At 35.7% G+C, this 20,383-nt stretch overlaps 1 protein-coding gene across 2 annotated transcripts in view; it reads left to right on the forward strand.

Annotated features, from left to right (window-relative positions):
- Positions 1-3,929, forward strand: part of PPP2R2A (protein phosphatase 2 regulatory subunit Balpha) — a 92,819-nt gene extending 88,890 nt beyond the window's left edge. For both annotated transcript variants that reach the window (XM_047717388.1, XM_047717387.1), the window contains one exon: positions 2,931-3,929. In XM_047717388.1, the coding sequence (XP_047573344.1) occupies positions 2,931-3,210 (280 nt within the window). In that variant the 3' untranslated portion in view covers positions 3,211-3,929. The remainder of the gene's footprint in view (positions 1-2,930) is intronic.
- The last annotated feature ends 16,454 nt before the right edge of the window (positions 3,930-20,383 follow it).

Genomic DNA, 20,383 nt, shown 5'->3' on the forward strand with positions numbered 1-20,383 from the left:
TTTCCTTCAGTTTGCTTGAAATAAATTCAGTAATCTTGTAGCAATAATAGCAAATAAAAATTAAACTTTGTCTCATTAGTAAATATGAAAATACACAAAAATGTAGTTATCTTAAGTTATGATTTAAACATCTTTAAATATTCCTTTTTATGAACCAGAGCAGTGACATCTTTGACATGACAACTGTTAAAATGGCGAAATTTCACTTTGGTGGTTCATCTATGAAACTTTTGAGAAATATTTAGGCAATAGATATTTCATTTGGAATATTAAACACCAGTTTTTTCCAGATATCACATCAATATCTCATAGAAGTGGGATTACCATATGTCATTTTAACCATATTACCTGAGTAATTAAGGTTTTTATAATCTACAACTTTGCCACAGTGTATGATTCATTTTTACTGTATCATTAAAATGTGTGGTACCATTATTTCGAAGGACAAATAAGTCTTTCAGTTTTTCCTTATCAATATTTATTTACCATTTATTGTGTTCCAGTAGAACAGAAAACGTTAGAAAAGACAGTTTTGGAATTACTTAAGCTTGCCTTCATGGTCATTAGATGTACTTTTTAACAGTTTAATCAGTGAAGCTTGATAGAACATTCAAGGATCATGGTGTTCTGTGTTATAGAGGATGCTAGAACTTGGATCACTTACGTTTGCTGTGATGTTTAATATTACCTTCATCTGAATGTAACATGACACCCAGAAATAGGCTGGCCACAGTAAACCTAGATTCAGAACAAGCAAGGTTTGCCTTTGAATGCCACTGCTTAACCCTAAGCCATCAGGAAGGAAGAAGGAAAGGGAAGAAGAGAAAGGAGAAATTTGCAGACAGGAAGAGAAAGAAGATACTGATACACTAGGATCTGATGCACCACTGCACCAGCTCTTCTCATTGTTGAAACATATTGCTGCCGGTTTTAAGTTATGTTCCATTATCAAAAAGAAATTCTTGATTTCCCTTACTGTTTAAAAACTTGTTTTGAAATAATTTCAAACTGGGAGAAAATTTGTAAGAGTGACACAGTCTTATTTAGCCTTTACTCAGGGTCTCCTGTTACTGTTTGCTGTGTCAGTCTCTTCCTTTATATCTGTCTCTGTAAAGACACGCAAATAGATACACATTCTTTATTTGTGAACCAATAACATGGTGGCCCATTGCTCTTAAACTTTTTAATGAGCATTTTCTAAAGGATAAGAGTCTCTTCTACATTGTGACAGGGTAGTCATATAAAGCAAAACAGTTCCCGTGGCACAGTCCTCCCCTCAAATCCACAGAGCCCATTAAAATTTCACCAGCCCTCTTGGCCGTATCCTTCCTAGCAGAGAAGAAAATCCAGTCAAATATGCAGTCCCAAAGTATATATAACATTTAATTGTCTTGTCTTGTTCTCCTTTAATCTGGAATAGTAGTTCTTCATGTTTTTCTTGTCTCCTGCCACTTTGGCATTTTGAAAAACAGGCCAATGATTTTATAGAACATTTTTTAATCTGAGTGTTACCTAATGTTTTCTCATAATTTGATTCAGGTTATACATTTTGGGCAGGTATACCATAGAAATGCTGACCTACCAAAACCTTTTAAAATTTACAAAGAGCCATCGACCTAGGTGTTCTAATTATTAAAATCTCACAAATTCAGATAATATGGGGGTACCAATCCAAATACATAATTCATATTAAAAGAGTTTTATTACCCTCAGGTATGTGCACCAGTTTGAGTTTGATTAAAATGTTGTCAAGTGTCCTTTGGAGGACTTGACATTACTGAATAGATGGTAATCATTTATATTTCATATATGACCTGTATAAAATGTATGATAACATAAAAATACTTATTTTCAAGCATTACTTTAAACAGTTCCTTGATATTCTGTAATCTTACTTAAAAAATAATTTAAACCATATGGAAGAACATGGTATGTAATAGTAGCACCAGACCCTTTCTAAATTAATAGTTTCAGACTTGGGTGGTTTTGCTTGTTGGTGCTTAAACTTAGCAAACATTGAGCAGTGATGGATGGAAAGGTGAACTGACAGAGGTACCCTGGGTAAGGTTAAAATTTGGCAACGATTAAACGGATACTGTAAAAATATTTGTCCCCAGAAAAAGTGCTTTAACTGTATTTAATGCAATAGGTAAAATGACTTCCTGTGAAGAAAAATATTTATATTCTACTCTTAATAATCACAGAATAAGGCTTTCGTTTGTTTGTTTGTTTTTTAAGAGAGAGAGAGCACATACAAGCAGGGGAAGCTGCAGGGAGAGAGACAAGCAGGCTCCCTGCTGAGCAAGGAGCCTGATACAGGACTCTGTCCCAGCACCTTGGGATCATTACCTCAGCTGAAGGCAGGCGCTCAGTGGACTGAACCACCCAGGCATCCCAGATACCTTAAAAGCATTCATAAGACAGCATTTTCCCAATCAGACAACATCCTGGGAGCAGATTCTGTAGTTGATAATTTAAATCACAAAGTAATGTATTGGTTTCTTATGAATAACTATATACCATGAATTTTGAAGGGTTTTAGAACCTGTGATCCCCTGGTTGGTATTTGAAGAAGCTACCAGTTTGGTTAATCACAAAACCTATAGTTGCAAAAATATATTCAGCAGAGATTATTTCAGTACTACTAAGAAGCTACTTTCGAGAATATTTTCAACTTCAGTGATAGTTTTGGTAGTTCTGAAAAGGAGCTATTAATAGAAATCCAAGCTAATTGCCACTAACTAGTACCAGACTAGTACTAGTTTATTTGAATAATTGGTCCTTGGGTTGGTGTCAGCAACCCTCTCCCTAGATCCAGATCAGCTTGAAGTAGCTATTTCCTATGTGGTAATAGGCTAGGTTTCATCACTGAATCATTTTACTGGAAATAAACTTTTGTTTACTTACTTGCATCCTGTTTGCTTTTGCAGTGTTGTCATGACTGGATCTTACAATAATTTCTTCAGAATGTTTGACAGGAACACAAAGCGAGACATAACCCTAGAAGCATCACGGGAAAACAACAAACCTCGCACAGTTCTGAAACCACGAAAAGTCTGTGCAAGTGGCAAGCGAAAGAAGGATGAAATAAGTGTTGACAGCTTAGACTTCAACAAGAAAATCCTTCATACAGCCTGGCACCCCAAGGAAAATATCATTGCTGTAGCTACTACAAACAATCTGTATATATTTCAAGACAAAGTGAATTAGGGTTGGCATTCCCAGCAGAAGAGCCCACTTCCTGCTTAGTTGAGATAGTTGAATCTAGCATTCGTACCTAAAAAAGAGAGAGGTCCATTGTGGCGCCCCTTTCCAGTGTTTGACAATGTGCCATTCGACAACACATTTTTTATAGCTACATGGAGAAATCTCTGTGGATTCATCACTGTGGTGTTCTCCATGTCTGCTAGCCATGTAGGTAAGGGTAGGCACTTTTAATTTAAATGACTTCTTGCACCATCTTGCCTAATGGACTAGATTGGACTGTATCAACATTGATTTACTCCACTTTTTATGCCTTCCATTGTGATGACGTCAAACACAGTGAAAGCCTTCAGTCATGCTTACGGGATTTAATTGTGTATCCTCATTACTGTATCATTTGTGGGGTACACCCCTCCCCCTTTTTTAAATTAAATACAGCTCATTCTTACTGTGGCTTGTAGCATTCCTCCTCTTCTGGCCTCCTGGACTCTTCCCCTTCATCTCTTTTACCCTCGCCCCCTCCACCCAGTCTTGGTGGTGGTATATTAAAAAAAGAAAGAACGAAAGCACACAAAATGAGTCAGTTTGGGGTCAGTGGTAAAGGGGGTATATGTTGCGAACAAATGTTTTAATAACAGTTGGCTGTAATCACTCCTTGCCGTGTCTGGCACCGAAAATAAGGAAAAAAATACTACTACTGAATAAAAGTGACAAAGAATGGAGAATCTGGTTTTCTTTTTTCTTTTTAATCTACCTCTTTAAGCCAATATTTTGTGTCATACTTTTGGGCGCAGTGAAATGAAATGAGTTTCCATTGTTTAATTGGTTTTTTTGTTAATTATCTTTAACAAGTGTTCTTTTTACCTGGAGAAGGAGAGATCTTGGTTCTGTATGAACAAGTTTTGAATATATATTGGTATTACTAAGGATTTCACAATCTACAAATTGCTAGAGATTTTTTTTTTACTGTGGTTATGAGTATTGGATACATTGTATCTACACTTAACTCCTCTGTTAATGAAATTGTTGTAAATGGGAACCAAATTTGTAGAACTTCATTTTTAAAGTCTTTTTACAGTCTTAATTTCATTTTTGCCTTACTAAAGTCAAAGACTTAAAAAACTTTTTTAACAGGTTAAAACTTTTTTTTGTCATTCAATCATAAAACATAAAACTATTCTCAAGTGATTTACAGAGAAAATTGACACTGCACTATTTTTTTTTTTTTTTGTACTTTACTGCTATCAAATCTGAATGAAATGTACTTTGCCATAGATGTTTTTCCTCTATTTTTGGTTTTCCAAAGTATTACTATTAAAGACAAACTTTAAAGGTATAGTGTTCAAAAAGTGCTTAATGGACTCCCAAGAGCTGCCTCAAATAAAAATTTAGTAATCTGTATATGATTACATTTCCCTATCCAAAGATGAAGAGTACTCCTATTTTTAATAGGTAGAATGTACCTTTGTCAGTCTTGCAGAAGCTTTAATGGAGAAACAAATGGACTTTATTTTTAAAAATAAAAATCAAGTAGGCATTTATATTATTAGAGAATGGTTAGTGTGTATTGGCTGAGCAGTAATAGACAACCTTGAATTTTCGAGGACTCTTGAGTGCTTCGACTATGTCCACTACCTACTGTTCTATTCTCATCAATGAAAAATGATTAGACAATTCGACCATAATTCCCTCTACACTTATACAAATATTATGTTCTTGTAAGTTAACATTTTTAACACACAGGAGAAATTTTATGTAATAAAATTACTGTATCTTTTCGACTTAACAAATTTGAATTTGTATTTAAACACATATGTCTGATAATTCTTAAAGTAACGGCACTTTTGCTAACTTATTTGGGGGTCTTGGGTGCATTCTTAATTTGTGTTATTTATTCTTCACACTTGAAGTGGGATATCCTCCTGCCACAGTATCAAACACTGATACTTGTTTCCTATCAGGCGTTCCAGATCTTTTTGGAAGATTGTTTCCCTAAAGTTCGGGTGTAGGTCTTGAGGTAATATCACCAAACAGCTCTTGGAAATTCTCTTTTGAGTCAGCAGTAGCTATGATGATTCTCACCCATGACAATAAGGGTTAGTTTTTTATGTTTAAGAGAAACATTGCTAAAGTTAAAATGCCTCTATAAAAGAATGCTATTATAAATTGTAATGATATTCTCAATTATCAGTTTTTAATTTATTTGATGTAGCAGACTCTAAGCCCAGCCACTCATCTCATATGGTCATGGTTAATCTTTTTATTAATAAAAATTTTGCTTAGAATAAACTTAGTCTTGTCAAATTGCTTGTATTCTCCTATTTTCTTGACACCTCCATATCCTATCCCTTCTATCTAAAACTTTTTTTCCTTTTAAATTAGAGTAGGAAAAAAACTCTTATTCTGTTAATTTACTTTGATCTTTATTTAGTGGCTGGGCAATAGTTACTTTATGAATCTCTGTATGTAAACAAAAGTTTATATAACAACTACTGGATATTAAATTTTCTTCTGTGAAGCCTAGTCTTTTGGAAATAAATACTACATTCGTGTACTTTTTTTCCTTTCAAATTGTGAGGATTTTTTTTTTTTTTTTAAGTGAGGATCTTTTCAAATCTTCAATGTGAGGATTCTGGTTACAGATACTCCTAGAGAAAATGAGAAATACAAAAACATGTTCTTGTGTGTAACAGGATTTATTTCAAGTAATAGGTTTTTAGTCTTGGAAAATTTATATGTGAAACCTGAACACTACTGACAGTATTTTTAGTGGAATCATTACCTTCTTAGGTAATGCTTCTACATCCTTTTTTTTTTTTTTTTTTAAAGATCACATACATATTCAAGTGGAGATAGTACTGTAGACTTCTGAAAGAACAAAACCAAACCAAGAGAAGAGAAAAAAGGTGAATGCTAGGTAATTGAGAACTGAAATCTATTTAGTATTTGAGAGCACTACTCTATGGGGTATCTTCTTTATTCAGTAGTTCAATAACTGAAGCTGTGGCGGGGGGTGGTGTGTGTGTGTGTGTGTGTGTGTGTGTGTGTGTGTGTGTGTGTGTGTGTCTGTGGCTAAAAAGTTCTTTTACACACCTCAACCCAAAATCTTTGAACCTGACCCTGCTTCATTTTGTAAAAATGCATATGAGGCCAAAATATTGTAACTGTAGTATTAAATGAAAAGTGAAATTAAAGGTCTTGGGATGTTCTCAACTGCTGAAGATACTTTTTTAGCCATAATGATAAGATAAATTTTTTTGTCTCCCTGACATTTTATTGCATAATGGTATTAGCGCTATGACTTAACCTCTGTGTGTGTAAGCATTAAGAAGTGGCCACTTTTAAAAAAACATAAGAACTGCCCACCTTATGGACTTAAAGTTAATACATGTGAAAAGTTCCTCTTTAGCACAGAACTTACCATAATGAGTGCACTACAAAGATTCCTCCAAAAGGGGAAACCTGGCAAAGAAACTAGCATGGAGGGGGAAGCTAGTAGTTTTTTTCTTTTAATATTCTAGCCACAGTTTCTGCTCTAATCTGTGAACAGCAATAAATTATTTGAGGGCTTCCCACTAGAGGGCAATGTTTAAGTCCTAAATAGGTATTTTTAAGAATGCATCAGCAGAATTCTATTCCCGTACTGTAAGATCTTAATTACTAAAAACTAAGTTGGGAGCCAAGTGAAGGGAAAGTCCAAAGGATATTTAAGTCCAGATAAGACCAATATTCAACATGAATACTAGGAGTACTCAATTGAGGGCTCAGTGATAGAGGGGGAACCCACATGTCAGTTACAGTGTGTGTCACGGTCTTACTGGGGAAGCAACAAAAGTTTTGAGCTGTCAGTCATAGCCTATGCAATCTGCCAACCCCTTTGCAAAATCCCATCCTTACGTGCCATGCTCGCTTTCTCCTTTACAAGGAGCCCAGGAATTACATGTTGACTTACGTCGAACTTATGTGGAGTTAAACTATGGGACACCATTTCCTTTTACAAAGTAACTTCTATATCCTGAGAATACATGTTTTTCAGGAAGTACAAAAAAGGAAAAATACCCCACCAGCAATCTCATCATGCAGAGAAAACATATTTGTCTTTCCTTCTTCATAGAAAATGGGATCCTGTATACAGTTTTATGTCCTATTTCCCTACTTAATGTGTCTTGAGCAGTTTCCCAGATCAGAAGACACTTTTAGCAAGAGTTCCTTGTCTGCATAGCCTCATATTGGTGGATCTGCTATTTATTTCATCAGTCTGTTGTAAGGGCTGATTTTTTTTTTTTTTCATTTTTGCAAACAAGTACCTGAGTGTAAGGTGTTTTTTGTTTTGTTTTGAGTACAAGATTTTTAAGCATAGGTTCCTAGAAATAGAGTTTCTGTATTAAAGGATATGGGTATATTTAAGATTTGACAGATCTTGTCAGATTTCCTTCCAAAACTGGAAGCTCCACCAAGTATATGGGATTACCCAAATCATCACACTCTCACTAATGGACAAAAAAAATCCCATGTCTTATCTTTATTAAATTGAAAAAGTCAAAAGTAACTAATTTTTTAATTTCTAGCCAGATACTAATTTCCATAATCTTGATACAAGATGTGCTCTGTAAATATTTTCTTCCAGTCTGGGCTTCTTTTCTTCCTACTCTTGACAGAGCTCTTGGAAGAGCAGCAGTTCCTAATTTTCACAAAGTCCACTTGAGCAACTTTTTCTTTAATGGATTATGCTTTTGGCGTCCTATCTAAGAAAACTGCTTACCTTAAGGTGACAAAGATTTTTTATTTTTAGGACTTTACTAGTTTCTACTTTTTACATTTAGGTCTGGGATCCATTTAAGTTACTTTTTACATATGGTACATATAAACATTACATAAACACCACAGATGGGTTGAAGTTTGTTTTTTTTTTTTTTTGTACCTTTGTTGAAAATCAGTTGGCACCATGTTAGTCTTTTTCTAAAAAGTGTTCCAGTAGTTTATATATCTGTGCTTTCACCCATACTACATTGCCTTGGTTGCTGTAGCTTTCCATAAGCCAGTAAATCAACGTGGTTTTTTTTTTCCCCCAAAAACATTTTGCGATTTTGGTTCCTTTACCTTTCTGTTATACATTTTAGAGTCAGCCTCTTGATGAGAACAAAAACAAACACCTCTTGGATTTTAATGATAATTGCCCTTAATGCATAGACCAGGGAGAGCGGACATCTTAATATTTGTCCTCCAATCCATGAAGGCAGCATATTGCTTTGTTTTATGTGGGTCATGGATTTATCAGTATTTCTAGTTTTTAGCATACAGATCTTGCACATACATTGTTACTAGTTTACTGTGTGTATATGTACAAAATTTTCAATTTCTAATTGTTCATTGTACAATTGGTTTTTGTACATTGATCTTGTATCCTGATACCAAATCCACTTAGGTAAATTTTTAGAAGTTTTCTATTCAGTCGTGTTGTCTGCAGCTTATTTGTAATAAATGTTTTCTTTCTTTACAATCTTTCTAGAAAATTTTCCTTTCAAATGTCTTTTATTTCTTTTCCTTGTCCTGTTGCACTGGTTTGACCTAGGTGATGGTGAAAGCAGTAGTGAGGTTAGACACATCCTTGCCTTGTCATCAGTCCTGGGAAGCAAGCATTCAGTCTTCATTAAGGAGGTTATTTGTAGGACTTTTGTAAATGGCCTTTTCAGACTGAGGAAATTCCCTTTTATTCCTTGTTTTCTGAGACTTGTTAATCATGAATGGATATTGGGTTTCATCTGATGTTTCTTTTTTTTTTTTTCTTCATCTATTGAAACCATCATGTCTTTTTTTCCCTTCATAATGTTGGTGTGTGAATCACATTCATTTTCCTTTGTAGGACCAGCCTTGAATTTCCAGAATATTGCTTTGATTCCTTTGCTAGTATTTTGTTGAGTATATTTGCATCAATGTCCATAAGGGATGTTGATCTGTAGTTTTCCTTACCTTTTAATTTCATTGTCTGGTCAGTGTAATGTTGCCTTCACAAGTTATGGAAGAATGTGGGTAAACTTCATATAATTTCTTCCCTACAGTTTGGATAGTATTCACCAATGATACCATTTGGGCCTCTTTATTGGAAGATTTTTATCTGAATTCAGTTCTTTAAATAGAATTATGCAGACTATTTCTTGAGTTTTGGCAGTTTGACTTTCAAGGAAATTGTCCATTTCATCTAAGTTACCAAACATGAGTGTAGTTATTCATAACATTCTGTTTTATCTTCCTTTGGTCAAGCTACTAAACAAAAATACTGTAGACTGTGTTTTTTCTTATTTTCTTTTCCTCCTCCTCCCCCTTCTCCTTCTTCTGTCTCTCCCTCCCCTTCTTCTTCTTCTTTTGTATTCCAACCAAAGTGTTAATTTCATTTATGGTTAGAAAATGAGAAAAAGTTCTTTAATCATTTTTTACAATTAATACTTTTTATTATGAATAACTTTATTTCTTCATTGCATTTTCATTTCTATTAACGACATATGAGCGCTGTTAATTTCACTCTATTTTAAATTTAACCATTAACTAGAACATTTAGTAGTTCTACTCTGTATGTCAATTGATTCTTTGGTGTTCTGTGTAATTATGTTGTCTACACATAATTTCATTTATTTTCTAATATTGAATTTCTTATTTTCAAATCTCTGACTTTTCTGCTTTAATTGCAGTAACTTCCAAAGTGATGCTAAATACAAAACAGACATGAAGTTGTTTGTTTTATTTATGACTGCAGGGGAATACCTTTGGTATTTGTTGTTAAAGTATAACATAAGCTGTTGATTGAGATACTTTTCATCCCATTAAGAAGAAAAATCTTCCTGGTCCTATTTTCACTAAGGTTTTTTTTTCTTTTTATCCAATGTAATAATATCAAATGCTGTGGCTGTCTATTGAGTTTATTTTGTTCCCTTTGAAACTACTAAATTGATGGATAATATTTTTGGAATTTACTTCTGTATACTAGATGACGTTTTTGTGTGTAGTTGTTGTCAGGATTGGGCCAGCTTGATAAAATTAAATGAGATGGTCTCATCTCTCTCAATGCTTTAGCATGGTTTTGCTTCTTTTAATCAGGTGTACTCTTGGTAATTCCAGCAGAGTAGGGGTAGGGTGGCAAGAGGTAAGGAGATTTTATTTCTGTGGCGGTTACTTTCTTCTCCAAAAGTTCCTCCCTATTTTAATTCTGAATTCCATCAAGGTTATAATAGGTAAAATAATTATAAGTGAAGAATCTACTCCAAATTACCAAATACTATGTCCTATTAGCATAATCTTGACCTATACATCAATAAAGTACTTTATCGCTTAAAGGTACCTCATACCCCGTTAAGGCAAGCTCCTCAATTGAAAAATGGCAAAACATAAAATTGTTCCATCAAGAGTCACATAGCTGTAAGTCACTCTACAAAGAGAGCTGTAACATGTCCCTTCTGGGAATTGAAATGTACTATTACTTTATTATTCTCTGAATCACCCAGCAAAGTCAGCAGAATGAAGCACCATAATTTGAACTTTTACTGGTGACATTTTGTTTCTTCCCAGTAACTTTGAGAATGTTAATCTGTTGGCCCAGATCTAGATCAAAGCCTTGCTGCCCAGCAGTTTACTCAGTGATGCCTGAAAGGATCCACTGATCAGATTATATAGTTGTTATCTTAAATAGCAAAGAACAGGTGGTTAGGATGTGATGGAATGCCACACTAGGAACACTGCTAGTCTAAGAAAATATTGTTATAAAGTTATTTCTCTCCTCTTACCCTTGCTTCACTCTCCCTGCTGGTGGCCAAGTGCTGACGTATCTTGTGGACGAGCTTATTCCACTACATCTAGTTATTTCCCTTTCTTCTGTAACCATTTGAGTTTGCACCTTTCCTGCTTTGCAATTAGGACAAAATTATTTGTAATTGCGTATGATATTAAGGATTCAACGTTCAATATAATAATAAAATATTTTGCCAAGTGTATCATGGTTTATGTAGTCCTCTTATAAACTCTCATTTGATCCCAGCCACATTTCTGAGATGGTGAAAGAGTGTTACTCTCCCCATTTGACCCTTGAAATCAGGGCTCCGAGGATGGGATTTGTGCAGAATCTCCACCACTTGGTAAGCTTTGGCTCAAACCCAGTTTTTCTTACTCCCGTTCCCATGTGTCCTTTGGTATAATATTAAACACACTGCCTCTTTGTTATTAAAGGCATTTTTTATTTTTAACTTTGTTCCCATTTTATAATGATGATGATGATTTCACTGTACTAAAGATTTTACATAAAGTAACTCACGTAATTTTCATAAAAGTTACTTGCCTAGAGAGCCATACAACTAATAAAGAGTAGAGTCAAGGTTTAAACCTAGTTGGGCCATCTCCAGAGCCCACCATAGTCTTTTTTTTTTTTTTTTTAAAGATTTATTTATTTTAGAGAGAGAGAAAGAGCATGAGCAGTAAGGCCAGAGTGAGAAGCTCAGGGCTCTACGCGGGGCTCAGTCCCATGACCCCAGCCAAACCAAGAGTCCAATGTTCAACAACTGGGCTACCCAGACACCCCTCCAGAACCCAGAGTCTTAACCGCTATGTTAGGCTGCCAGAAAAAAAAATAATAAAGTTCATCCATAATGTGACCTCTCAGAGGGCATTCGTTTTGCTTTCATGTGTTAAAAAAAAAAAAAAATGGAGCTCTACTCACTGTTTTGTAAACTATTTTCACATTGTGGCCCACATTTTCTCACTACTGAGACACATTTTCATTTTTTTTAAAAGATTTTATTTATTTATTTGACAGAGATCACAAGCAGGCAGAGAGGCAGGCAGAGAGAGAGGGGAAAGCAGGCTCCCTGCTGAGCAGAGAGCCCGATGCGATGCGGGGCTCGATCCCAGGACCCTGGGATCATGACCTGAGCCAAAGGCAGAGGCTTTAACCCACCGAGCCACCCAGGCGCCCCTCACAGTTTCATTTTTAATTGCTGCATTACAAAGCTATACCATGGTGTATTAAGTTGACTTTCTGTTGGCCACGTCTAGATTTTTTTCTAGGTTTTTTTTGTTGTTGTTGCAAGTAATTCTGCAATAGCTATCCATGTACAGACATCTAGTACTCTTTGATTATTCTGTTAGACCAATTTACTGAAAATGAAAGTTCTAGATCAAGCAGCTGCATTTTAAATCTGGACACAGTGTTTTAACTGTCCACCAGAAAGGTTGTAGACAAAGCTTTATTAGAAAGTAAAACAAGCAGAAAGAAAGAATGAATGAATAAGAAGCTTAAGGTTCTAATTTAGATATCAATATGACAGGTGCCAAAGAAGTGGATCAAAATGTCCATTTCCTTACTGACTTATATTAAATTTGACCCTTATTTTTCCAAGGGCAATAAAATTGCAAGGTTATAGAACTGGGTGAAATTCCAGATATCAAGGTAAAACATTATCTGCACAATATAATTGTGACTCTTTCTCTTGACAGGAAATTTGAAAGAGATCGTTCCTTGGATTAACACACAGGCAGCCAGCAGGTTGCTTGTGGGTTTTTTGGTGGCTTTTTTTTTTTTTTTTTGAGCATTTGAAAGGAAACAAATTCTTCCCTACAAGAGAAGTACTAAATCATTGAACCTCAATGACTGAACTTTGCATAAGACTCTAAAGTAGGAACTCTGATAATGAGAGAATCTGAATGCATGGCAGTGCAGATGATGTAGGAGAACCCAAATGGGTCCAGGTGGAATCCCTGTAAGTCTGGGTAAAGAAGAACGTGGCTGAACCAGAGCCATTTTTCTAGACAGTGCCTTGGAGCCTGAGAAACTAGACTACAATTATAATACAGTAGTCACTTCTCCCATATTTGTGTTAAAATGCAAAGGGATCATAGTAGCTGTGAATCTGTGCTTTGGAGTCAAATGGTTCTGGATTCAAGTCCTAGCTCTACTAGTGCTGTCTTGTGGATGGTACTTTGCAAGTGTGTCGCTTTTCCTATCTGTAGAATAGTAGTAATACCTAACCCATGAGACTGTTGAGAGAATTAAATAGTACACTAACCCTATGAAGTCCTTACCAAGTCTAGTGAATATGAAAGGCACAGTAACGTTGGACTGTACATATTTGTACATGTTTGACCCCCTCCTCTTCCTGACTCTTATCTAACTGGTTTTGAATAAAGGCAGTGGGGGAAGTAAAATGTAATGTGGTACATACAAATTCTTTAGCATCCAGACCCAGTTTAACACGTAAAACACAGATTTCCCCTCATGATAACATACTTTACAGACAAATGCTCAGGCCTTCCTCCAAAGTGGAGCTGGCCAGACTATGTGTTTTGCCCCTCACTAGGATTGCACTTGCATGTGGCTTATGTCATTATAATAAACCTGGGAATGGGACCTTTACCAGGTCAGTGGGGAGGAATTCAGGCTTTACTCAGTAATTCAGTTTGCCTTAACTGAAACCTGCTGCACTACATCAAGGAAACCCTGCTATAGTTTACAGACCCCCAACCAATATAGGTCATTGTCTCCAGCTCCACAACCCTTCCCCTGGGCTCTCTGTTCCCATCCAAGGGCACACCAAGGTTCTATTATCACTATGTCCTAGTTCAGATGTCTACTCCTTAGATAGTTTTCTTCAGACTAAAGCCTAGTCTAATTCCCTTCAGTGAACCTCAGTCACCAACCTCCAGGCCTCCAATTTTCTTCCTATCCAAATTGTGGCAATCATTCACTTGATACTTACCTGTCTCACTAATTAGACAGGAAGCTACAAAAGACAGCTGTCTGACTCCTTAACTGTAGTAACCTGGACCCTAAAACATGTCTGGCACCTAATAAACAAAGAATTGCTTATTGGTTGACTTAATGAATAAGTTCTGGCTTTATTATTTGTCCTCCATAAACTTGCCCAAGCTACCCCATGGATGTATGGTTTTTTTTTTTTTTTTCTTTTTTAAGATTTTATTTATTTGAGAGAGAGAATGAGCACAAGCAGGGTGAGGGGCAGAGGGAGACGCAGGCTCTCCACTGAGCTGGGAGCCAAACATGGAACTAGATCCCAGGACTCCAGGACCTGAGCCAAATGCAGACACTCAACTGACTGAGCCACCCTGGATGTAGGTTTTAGATTTCTCATTGGTTAAGTGATGCTAATAATGAGGCTCAATTGAGGTGAATATATGTTAAGTGCCTAGCATAGGCCATGGCTCTAAACAGTAGCTAGTATGATGTTGGCCTTTTTAATGATGAGGTGGTATTTTGTAATGTATTTATTGAGGGAAATTTTCTGGGTGTAGATTCTAGGTTGACTTTTATACCCTCAACACTTTAAAGAGATTCCAGTATTTTCTGCTTTCCATGGTTTCCAATGAGAAGTCTGTTACATCTTATCTTTGTCTCTCTGGAAGGTAAATGTTGTTTTTTGCTGCTGTTTTTGAGATTTTTCTCTTTATCACTTTTTTTTTTTTAAGATTTTATTTATTTATTTGAAACAGAGAGAGAGATCACAAGTATGCAGAGAGGCAGGCATAGAGAGAGAGAGGAGAAAGCAGGCTCCCCGCTGAGCAGAGAGCCCGATGCGGGCCTCGATCCCAGGACCCTGAGATCATGACCTGAGCCGAAGGCAGAGGCTTAACCCACTGAGCCACCCAGGCGCCCTCTTTATCACTTTTTAAAAATGATTTTATTTATTTATTTGAGAGAGAGAGAGTGAACGAGAGAGACAGCACAAGCTGGGGGAAAGGGAGAGGGAGAGGGAGAAGCGGACTCCCTGCTGATCAGGGAGCCCAATGCAAGGCTTGATACTAGGACCCCAGGACCATGACCTGAGATGAAGACAGGAGTGTAACTGACTGAGCCACCTAGGTGCCCCTCTTTATCACCTTTTTTTAAAATTTGCCGTGGGATTATGTTGTGCTTTGGTATGATTTTCTTCATGTTTTTCAAGCTTTGGGTTTGTTGAGTATTTTGTAAGCATGGGACCATAGTTTATATCAGTTTGGGAAATTATTTCTTTACTGGTTTTCTCTGTCTTTCCCTCTGCTCTCCTTCTAGGACTCCAATTATATGTATGCCAGATTTTTTGATAATATCCCTTAGGTCACTGTTCATTTTCCTTCCCATCTTTATTCTCTGGCTTAAAAAAAAAATATGGGTTCTATTGCTTTCTTCATTTACAAGTCTTCTCTTCTGCAATATACAATTGTCCTTAATACCTATCCAGTGAATTTGTTATTTCAGATATTTTATTTTTATCTCTAAGTGTTCTATTGGTTTTTAAAAAATCTTTCATTTTTCTCCTCAGTATGTTAATGGTGTTCCTTAAAATCTTTGAGTATATTTACACTAACTATTTTGACATCTTTGTCTACTTATTCCATCATCTCTGTCATCTATAGGTCTGTTCTATTGATCGATTTTCCTCCTAGTTATGGCTCACATTTTTTCTACTTCTCGGCATATCTCGTGATTTTTGTATTAGTTTCCAAACATTTTGAATCATAGTTGAACATACAGATTTTGTTTTCTTCTCTTAAAGAGTTTTGGTAATTGTTATGGCAAGCAGTTATTTGCAGTTCAATTTCATCTCCTCAAGACTCGTCTTTGTTAAGGTGCATGAGGTCAGCCATAGAACTTCACTGTCCACAATGGTAGCCTCTAGACACATTTGACTAAGTTTCAATATAAATTATTTAAATGAGTTAAAATTAAGTAAAACGAAAAATTCCATTCCATAGCCCTAGTGGACACATTTCAAATATTCAACAACCACATACAACTAGTAGCAACTGTATTGGACATTGCTGGCCTAGAATATTTTTACTCTAGAGATAATTTAGACCTACTCCTTTTTTTTTTTTTTTAAGATTGTATTTATTTATTTGACAGGAGAGAGGGAACACAAGCAGGGGGAGGGGCAGAGGGAGAAGCAGGCTCCTCACTGAGCAAGGAGGCTGACGCCAGGCTTGATCCCAGGACCCTAGGATTATGACCTGAGCTGAAGGCAAACCGTTAACCACTGAACCACCCAGGAGCCCCTAGACCTACTCCTAAGGCATGATACTTCTGGGGTCTTTACTGAGTGTTCAATGAGAACTTTACAGTTTGTCTTATCAGAACCTAAATGTATCTTATTCCCATGTAATGTACATCCCTGGAAATTCTTCAGCTTACAATTTCCCATGCCTTCTTTGCTTACAGAATTTCACTCTATGCTTGCATAGCTTAGTACTAGGCAAAGAATAAAAGGGATTTCTTTTTCATGCATTGTTCTTTCTCTCCAGAACTCTGCCCAACTCTGCCACCCTCTTATCTCCCTGGACTCAGATCTCTCTCTCAATGTCATCTTCACCTCACCAAGTCTTCCTTGTTCTGCTTTTGATTCTCTTTTCTGCTGTGGTTCTCCCTTCAAGTAGGAAGCCATGGTAATTATTAGGGCTTACTTGTTTCCTTTCTCTCATGTATCAAAGTCCTATGCAATTGTGCAATAGGTAGGACTTTATGCAATGTCTAAAAATTATTGTTCTGTATATTTGATCAAATTTATTAATTTATATTATCAGAAGATAAATCTAGTCCCTGTTATTCTCTGATAGCTATAAATGGAAGTCCTTGATTCATAAAAACTTTAAAAATTTTATTTCCTGTCCTAGTTAGTATTCCAAGTTGTAATAGACTTAATTTATTAACCGGATAAGCCAAATTAACTCATGTTTCTTCCACCATTGCATGGAATGATGAAATTATACACTGTAATATAATTTTCATAACATATCCTGCTTAAATAGTTCTATCCATGTTCTCACTTACTTTGTCTAGAAATTTTTTATGCACCTTTTCAATGATGCATTTTTTACTTTTTTACTTGTTTCTCCCATATTTACACAACTTTTGCTGTATATTTCTTTTATATTTATATACTTAAATATAAAGTCTTACTCAAAAAATCAACATGGGTGACCACATATTTTAGTGGAAATTCTGAACAATAACAGTAAAATTTGTAATATGTTAACACTGGAATGTAAAGGAAAAGATATACAGTCAGACGTATTAGTTCAAAATTTCAAATTCATTCATTTCTTATTTCAATGTATCACTTTGATCTTTTCCTTTTTAAATAAATTGTATTAAAGCATGATGTATAATAAATTCATTTTCTATTGCTTCCAAGTAAATCACCACAAACTGAGAGGTTTAAAACAACACAAACTTATTTATCTCACAGTTCTGCGGGTCAGAAATACATGTGGTCTTGGGTAATTTTTCTGTTCCAAATATTGCAAGGATGAAATCACTATGTTCACTGGCTGGAGTCTTATCAGGAGGTTCTAGGAAGAATCCACTTTGAAATACATTCAGATTTCTGAGAGAATTCTCATCCTTGTAGATTAAGATGGTGGTCACCATTTGCTTGTGCAACTTGGGCCTTTCTTAGCTCCTAGAGGACTAGCCCTATATGGTTCCCAATATCTTAGAATCAAAAACAGCAAGTTGAATCCTTTTCATGTTTGTAATCTCTCTAACTTCCTTTTTTGATTCATCCATTTTTAGGGAGATAATGCTCTACTTTTTTTTTTTTTTTAAGATTTTTTATTTATTTATTTGACAGAGAGAAATCACAAGTAGGCAGAGAGGCAGGCAGAGAGAGAGGAGGAAGCAGGCTCCCTGCTGAGCAGAAAGCCCAATGCAGGGCTCGAACCCAGGACCTGGGATCATGACCTGAGCCGAAGGCAGTGGCTTAACCCACTGAGCCACCCAGGCGCCCCATAATTCTCTACTTTTAAGTGCTCATGTGATTGGACTAAGACCACCCAGCTAGTCCAGGATAATATCCCTCTTTGTGAGTCTATAACCTTAATTGCATCCAAAGTCCCTTTTCCCATCTAATGTAACACATGCACAGGTTCTAGTGATTAGGACCTGGACATCTTGGGGGGAGGGGCAGCTATTCCACCTATAATATAAAATATTCAGAAGAAAAGAAGTAAAATATTTAGGAAAAAAGAGGAAAATGATCAAAAATGATATTAAAGACTGGAAAATGAGTTCTATCATATAACTCATTTTTGTATCTGGAAAAAAAAATAGAATAACTACACTCCATGATTCAGAAAGAATTTCCAGAAACAAGACCCAAGACTTAAAACAAACAAACAAACAAAAAAACATACAGGGGCACTGCAGGGCACCTGGGTTACTCAGTCATTAAGCATCTGCCTTCAGCTCCCAGGGTCCTGGGATCAAGCCCTATGTCAGGCTCCCTGCTCAGCAGGAAGTCTGCTTTTCCCTCTCCCACTCCCCCTGCTGTGTTCCCTCTCTCGCTGTGTCTCTCTCTGTCAAATAAATAAATAAAATCATTAAAAAAAAGACATACAGATATCTGGGAAAACCTGATACAGAACAATCCATATCCACAAAATGGATAAAGCTAATGGATGTCAAAAATGAAGAAAAAAATTCATGAGTCTCCAGTTAAAAATATTAAAGGAAAATATAAATCATAAAATTATAAAATATATAAATTATATTTTATATATAAATATATATATAAATTATATAAAATATATGTATTTAATATATATTTAATATAATTTATATATATATATAAAATTATAATTTAAAATTATAAATCAAGCTGACCTCACATTTCCCCCAATCAATACTGAATGCCAGAAGACAGTGGAGTAATGCTGACAAAAATCTTTAAATAAAGTATAGCCCAATTATACTATAATACTCCATGTTCAGTTAAGAAAAAGAAAGTATTGCAGATGTTTTGAAGAAATATCATAGATTGTAGAGAAAATTTAATACAGGATATTGATTATACAAATAGTTATATATAGACTAGTTACTTCAAGAAGCCACTACCAGCTCTGAAGCTGAATAACCAAAGTGGGAAATTCAAAGCCCACAGTTTTTTCTGTAATGATGGGGAAGTTCTTGGAACTGCCAACACTACCTTATACCCAGGAATGCTTATTCCTTCTGATGCTGCAGAAGACCATGAGTCCAAAGTGCTTGCTACTTCCAGGCTGAGAGCCCACAGATGCTATGCTATCAAGACTGCATTTGTGTGGCTGCTACTGTGGGAAGCATGATGTCTGAGCAGGAAACCAGTGGCCAAGATTTACCTGCCTTTACTAGTGCTACCACTGCCAGACACGCTTACTAAAAGCACGATAAATAAATGCTACCACATAACAAATGTCAGTGAGAATGTGGAGAAAGAGAAACAAACCCTAATGCAATATTATTGGGAATGCAAATTGTAGCAATTGCTCTGGAAAACAGTAAAGAAGTTCCTCAAAAAATTAAAAATAGAACTACTACATGATCCAGTAATTCCACTACTGGGTATTTACCCAAAGACAATGAAAACACTAGTCTGAAAAGATATATACACCCTTATGTTTATTGCACCATTATTTATAGACACCTGTAAATCTGTGTTTTATATGTTAAAAAAATTAGAGACATGGAAGACAGAAAACAGATTCAGGTCATACTTCTAGAGATTAAAAACTATGAGATCTAACATGAAAAATACACTAGATGAGTTAATGGTAGATTAAATATTGGAGAAGAAAAGATTAATGAACCTGAAGCAATTCCAATAGAAACTATTCTAAATGAAACATAAAAGGGAAAAAATAAGGAAAAGAGCACCAGTGAACTATAGGAAACATTAAACAACTGAGTATATGGATAAATAGCAACCACAAGGAAAGGAGAGAGCAGAAGACTCCAAAAATTTTTTTTTAAGAAATCATGGCTGAAATTTTTCCAAGTTTGATCAAAATGATAAACAGAGATCCAAAATGTTAAATAAATCCCAAACATATGAAACAGATCAAACATATGAAACATAAAGGAAGTTGAATCAAGATAACACAGTCAAATGGCTGAAAGTAAGTAATAAAGAGAAAATATTAAAGGCAATGAAGAAAAAACAACAGTATTTTACAGGGGAACAAAGAAAAGGGTATCAGATTTCTCATTGGAAATAATGCAAACAAGAAACCACCAGAGCAACATTTTAAAAATACTGAAAGAGGGGTGCCTGGGTGGCTCAGTCAGTTAAGCATGGGACTCTTGATTTTGGCTCAGGTCATGATCTCAGGATTTTGAGATCAAGCCCAATATCAGGCTCTGTGCTGATGTGGAGTCTGCTTAAGATTCTCT

Source organism: Lutra lutra, chromosome 2 (genome assembly GCF_902655055.1).
Source record: "Lutra lutra chromosome 2, mLutLut1.2, whole genome shotgun sequence".
Classification (NCBI taxonomy): domain Eukaryota; kingdom Metazoa; phylum Chordata; class Mammalia; order Carnivora; family Mustelidae; genus Lutra; species Lutra lutra.